The sequence below is a fragment of the Carlito syrichta genome, unplaced genomic scaffold, assembly GCF_000164805.1.
Source record: "Carlito syrichta isolate Samal-C Ts95f unplaced genomic scaffold, Tarsius_syrichta-2.0.1 Scaffold311628, whole genome shotgun sequence".
Classification (NCBI taxonomy): Eukaryota; Metazoa; Chordata; class Mammalia; order Primates; family Tarsiidae; genus Carlito; species Carlito syrichta.
The window spans coordinates 23,006-28,280 of record NW_007255724.1 but is presented as its reverse complement, the minus strand read 5'-3'; the positions used below and the strand labels follow the sequence as shown (position 1 = coordinate 28,280).

Genomic DNA, 5,275 nt, shown 5'->3' with positions numbered 1-5,275 from the left:
CCATCCAACCATCCACCAACCCCACCCACCCTACCCATCCTTCTACCCAACCACTCCAAACACCCATCCATCCACACTCACTCACCCACCCACCCAGCCATCCATCCATCCAACCATCCATCCATCCTGGCTGTCTAGTTTGACCATCCCAAGTCCTTCTGTCTTAGGAACATCCTTTCAATACAAATCAAAACAAGCCCATCTGCAGCAAGCCAAAGTCCTACTTTTCTAGGAGAGAAGCCAGCACTTTGCTTTCTTAATGAACGAGGGAGCCCTTGCGACCTACTAGTTTTGACTTCAAAGCCCTGGAGGCCCAGAGCTCACAGGACTCCAAAGGGCAGAGCACATACTTGGTAGGGAACATCCGTCCCTGCCACAAGGCACATTGTTAGAGGCTTGGAACCCTTCTCTTTTTGTTGTTCACCCAAGAAAAAGGCACAGTAAGGAAAACTATATTGATCCCAGCGCTTTGGGAGGCCAAGGCGGGAGGATCGCTTGGGGCTAGAAGTTTGAGACCAGCCTGGGCAACAAAGCGAGGTTCCCACCTCTATTTTTAAAAAATTAAAAGAAAACGATGTTGAGATTCTGGGGACAAAACAGGCCATGAAGTAAACCACAGGCGTCTCTGGCAAGCCCAACTCCCAGCAGGCTCTGATCCAGGCAGCTCCGGAAAGCCTCTAGGTTGTTAAAAAACCAGCCGGCCTGTATTGGGTTTGCAGCAAAACGCTGTCTCTTTAAGTCTGCACCAGGAGTCTCAGGGCCAGCCAACTTTTAATCGTGTACACATGGGGCTCTTGGGCGCCAGCCCTCTGTGCTGCCAGCAAGCACATGGCCGGTTTTCCTTCCTTTGAGGAGAGAAATCTGGGGCCCGGGGAAGAAGAGGATGGCCCTATGACCACAGTCCTGGCCCGCAGGGGAGCAACCGCTCTGAGAATGGGCTTCTCCGCCCGTGTCTCTGGGTCTCAGGGATTTTCTTGGAAAATTCACATGTGCAGACCCCACTCGCATGTGCCTTCGTGTGGGGAGGGGCCGGGTTTCTGGTGATTTTGATTCCTCCTTGGGAACCAGTTTCAACAAATTACAAAGCCCGGCAGGGCATCTCGGCTGCAGGGTGCTAAAGAGGGCCCTACCCGACTTAAGTGGAGGGGAACAGGAGGCAGAGAAGAAAGGAGTGAGCTTCCCACCCTGGGTCCCAGGGGGACAGGACAGAATGTGTTTTGTGATGTGTCCAGAAGAACGCTCCCCGCAAGAACGCCTTGGGGCAGGGGGATGGCAGCAGACAGAACCCTATTATGTGCCAGACAGTTACATGTCGGGGGCAGAGGGCGGGAGCCAGCCACTGGAGCACGACTTGTGCCTAAGAACACTCAGGGTTAAAATGAAAATATGCAAATTCCAGTGACTTTCAAATCCAGCAACAGTCATGGGATTCCCGCCCCCTCCTGCAACAGTGATTCAAAAATATGGCATTTCCCCCCACACACACACCCCTAATTGCTGTGGGATTGTTCTCGGTGTTCCTCCTAAACCCACACTCCAGTCTCCGCCGCTGGTGCCGATTTATACAAGCGTTTTGCTCGGGTCTGAGCTGTGGCCACTTTGAACCCCAGCGCCAAGAAAACCCGCCTGGAGCCAGAGTCCCCTGGGACAGAAGGCCTCAGAGACTGGGCCTCGCGGGGTGGCTGGGAGCAGGCAGGAGAGGGCCGAGGGCTGGTGTGCTCTGGGACCGGCTGGGGAGGAGCCAGCCGCCTCCCTCCGGCTACTCTTCGGCCGAGGACGACGCAGGACTCTCGTCATCCGACATGGGGGCGAACTGAAACGACAGGCAGAGTTCCGGCAGTCTGGGCTCCTTTCCAGACCCTCCGTGGCGCCAGCTGGGTGGCTGGCCTGTGGAGGTATCGGGGACCCCGCGGTGGTCCCTGGCTTCAGGGAGGCAGCCTTCCCGCAGCAGAGGGCGTCACGGGGAGGAGGAAGGAAGGGACTGAGAGTGGGCGGCAGGCGGCCAGAGAGAGTGAGGTCTGCACTGGGCCCCGAGCCACGTCAAGGGGCTGGGCAGTAGGGAGGGACATTCCAGGCCGCAGCCACAGCAGGCACAAATGTCCTGGAGCACCAGTGTGGATGAAGGTGAGAGAGGAAGAGAGGAGAGTGCGGAGAAAGGAGGCCCTGCAGGCCTGCTGGGCTCTGGGGAGGACTGTGGCTTTTTCTCCCTATTTTTTAGAGACAGGGTCTCACTCTGTTGCCCAGGCTGGACTGCAGTAGCATAATCACAGCTCACTGCAGCCTCAAACTCCTGGACGCAAGCAATCCTTCTGCCTCAGTCTCCTGAGTAGCTTAGCCTACAGGTGCACATCACCCAGTTAATTTCTTTTTTTATTTTTTTGAGTCGGAGTCTCACTCTGTCGCCCAGACTGGAGTGCAGTGGCCGCTCCCAGCCACCGCAGCCTCGACCTGCTGGGCTCCGGCGATCCTTCCGCCTCAGCCTTCCAAGTAGCCGGAATTACAGGCATGCGCTACCACGCCCGGCTGATTTTTTTGACTTTTGATTGTAGAGATGAGGTCTTGTCTGCCCAGGCGGGTCTCGAACCCGCAGGCTCAGGCAGTCCACTCACCTCAGCCTCCCTAGGGCGCGGGATAACAGGCTGAGCCACCAAGCCTGGCTAATTTTTTTTTATTTATTGTAGAGACGAGGTCTCGTCAGGTTGCCCGGATGGCTCTCGAACCCACGGACTCAGGCAATCCACTCGCCTTGGCATCCCAAAGTGCTGGGATTACAGGCTGAGCCACTGAGCCTAGTCTGATTTTTTTATTTATTCTAGAGACAAGTTCTTGCCAAATTGCCTAGGCTGGTCTCGAACCTCTGAGCTCAGGCAATCCTCTCACCTCCGCCTCTCAAAGTGCTGGGATTACAGGTGTGACCCAACGCGCCCAGCTGGTTTCTTTTTCTTTTGAGTCAGAGTCTCATTCTGTTGCCCAGGCTGGAGTGCAGTGGTACCATCATGGCTCACTGTAGCTTTGACCTCCTGGGCTCAGGCGATCTTTCTGCCTCAGCCTTCAGAGTAGCTGGGACTACAGGTATGTGCCACCAAACCCAGCTAATTTTTTTTTTTTTTGAGTTGAAGTCTTACTCTGTCGCCCAGGCTGGAGTGCAGTGGCACGCTCATGGCCACTGCAGCCTCGACCTGCTGGGCTTAGACAATCCTTTTGCCTCGGCCTTCCAAGTAGCTCGAACTACAGATGCATACCACCACACCTGGCTACTAATTTTTTTAAAAATCAGATCATACTGGGCATGGTGGCTCAAGCCTGTAATCCTAGCACTTTGGAAGGCCAAGGTGAATGGACTGCCTGAGCCTGTGAGTTCAAGACCAACTCGGGCAACTTGGTGAGACCTCGTCTCTATAATAAATCAGAAAATTATCCGGGTGTGGTAGCACTTCTATAGTTCTGGCTTCTTGGAAGGCTAAGGTGGAAGAATTGTCTGAGCCCAGCAGGTCGACACTGGGGTGGCCATGAGCATGTCACTGCACTCCAGTCTGGGTGACAGAGTAAGACTCCAACTCAAAAAAAAAAAAACAAAAACAAAAACAGATCATGTCTACTTTGAGTGGTTAATTAATTTATTTATCTATTCTAGAGTCAATGTCTCACTAGATTAGATATCTTTACAAGGAGATTTCTTTTTTTTTTTTTTTTTGAGTTGGAGTCTCACTCTGTCGCCCAGACTGGAGTGCAGTGGCCTCTCCCAGCCACCGCAGCCTCACCTGCTGGGCTCCGGCGATCCTTCCGCCTCAGCCTTCTGAGTAGCCGGAATTACAGGCATGTGCTACCACGCCTGGCTGATTTTTTTTTAATTTATTGTAGAGATGAGGTTTCGCTGCCCAGGCAGGTCTCAAACCCGCGGGCTCAGGCAATCCACTCACCTCAGCCTCCCAAAGGCGTGGGATTATAGGCTGAGCCACCAAGCCTGGCTTTACAGGGAGATTTCTTAGGGCCTTTAATACACTGACATGTTTTAAGTACGAGTCCAAGTCTCTCCTGTGGCCCACAAGGCCTGCAGGGTTTGCCAAGTAACTTTTCCGCCCTCACCTCCTCTCACTGGGCTCCTAGAACACGCCAGGCACACTCTAACCCCAGGGCTTTTGCACAGGCTGTTCCTGCTGCCTAGATGGCCACACAACTTCCTCAGGTGTGGGCTGACGGCCTCCAGCACCATCCCTCTGACTCTGCTTTACATTTCTTTTTATTTATTTGTTTATTCATTTGAGTCGGAATCTTACTCTGTCGCCCAGGCTAGAGTGTAGTGGCACGCTCATAGCCACCGCAGCCTCGACCTGCTGGGCTGCGGCAATCCTTCCGCCTCAGCCTTCCAAGCGGCTGGAACTACAGGCGCGCGCTACCACGCCCAGCTAATTTTTGATTTACTGTAGACATGAGGTCTCGCCAAGTTGCCCAGGCGGGTCTCGAACTGACGGGCTCAGGCAATCCACTCACCTCGGCCTCCCAAAGCGTGGGATTACAGGTTGACCACCGAACCCAGCTCAATTTTTAAAAAATTTATTGTAGAGACAAGATTTTGCCAAGTTGCCCAGGCTGCTCTTGAGCCATAGGTTCAGGCTGTCCTCTCACCTCAGCTTCCCAAAGTGCTGGGATTACAGGCATGCGCCACTGTGCCAGGATGGTTTTTTAAATAGAGATAGAGGTCTTGCTATATTGCCCAGGCTGGTCTCAAATTCCTGGGCCCAAGCAATCCTCCTGCCTTGGCCTCCCAAAGTGCTTAGTTTACAAGTATAAGCCACCATGCCTGACCTAGAAAGTTTTTTTTTTTTTGAGTCAGAGTCTCACTCTGTCCCCAGGCTGTAGTGCAGTGACATGCTCAAAGCTGCCAGAGCCTCGACCTGCGGGCTCAGGCAATCCTTCTGCCTCAGCCTTTCAAGTAGCTGGAACCACAGGCGCAAGTCAACACACCCAGATAACTTTTTGATTTATTGTAGAGACGAGGTCTCGCAAATTGCCTACCACTGTGTGTTGGTATGTGCTTGTAGTCCAGCTACTTGGAAAGCTGAGGTGAAAAGGATCGCCTGAGCCCAGCAGGTCAACGCTGGGGTGGCCATGACCATGCCACTGCACTCCAGCCTGGGTGATGAAGTGAGACTCCTACTCAAAAAAACAAAAAACAAAAAAAGCCGGGCTCGGTGGCTCAGCCTGTAATCCTGCACTTTGGGAGGCTGAGGTGAATGGATTGCCTGAGCCCGCGGGTTCGAGACCCAACTGGGCA

General features: G+C 53.6%; 1 protein-coding gene across 1 annotated transcript in view; it reads right to left on the bottom strand.

Annotated features, from left to right (window-relative positions):
* Positions 1 to 1,684: 1,684 nt before the first annotated feature.
* The window catches only part of KANK2 (KN motif and ankyrin repeat domains 2), a 24,436-nt gene continuing 20,845 nt past the window's right edge, over positions 1,685 to 5,275 (bottom strand). The window contains exon 12 of the mRNA XM_008068888.2: positions 1,685 to 1,813. Within this exon, the coding sequence (XP_008067079.1) occupies positions 1,760 to 1,813 (54 nt within the window). The 3' untranslated portion in view covers positions 1,685 to 1,759. The remainder of the gene's footprint in view (positions 1,814 to 5,275) is intronic.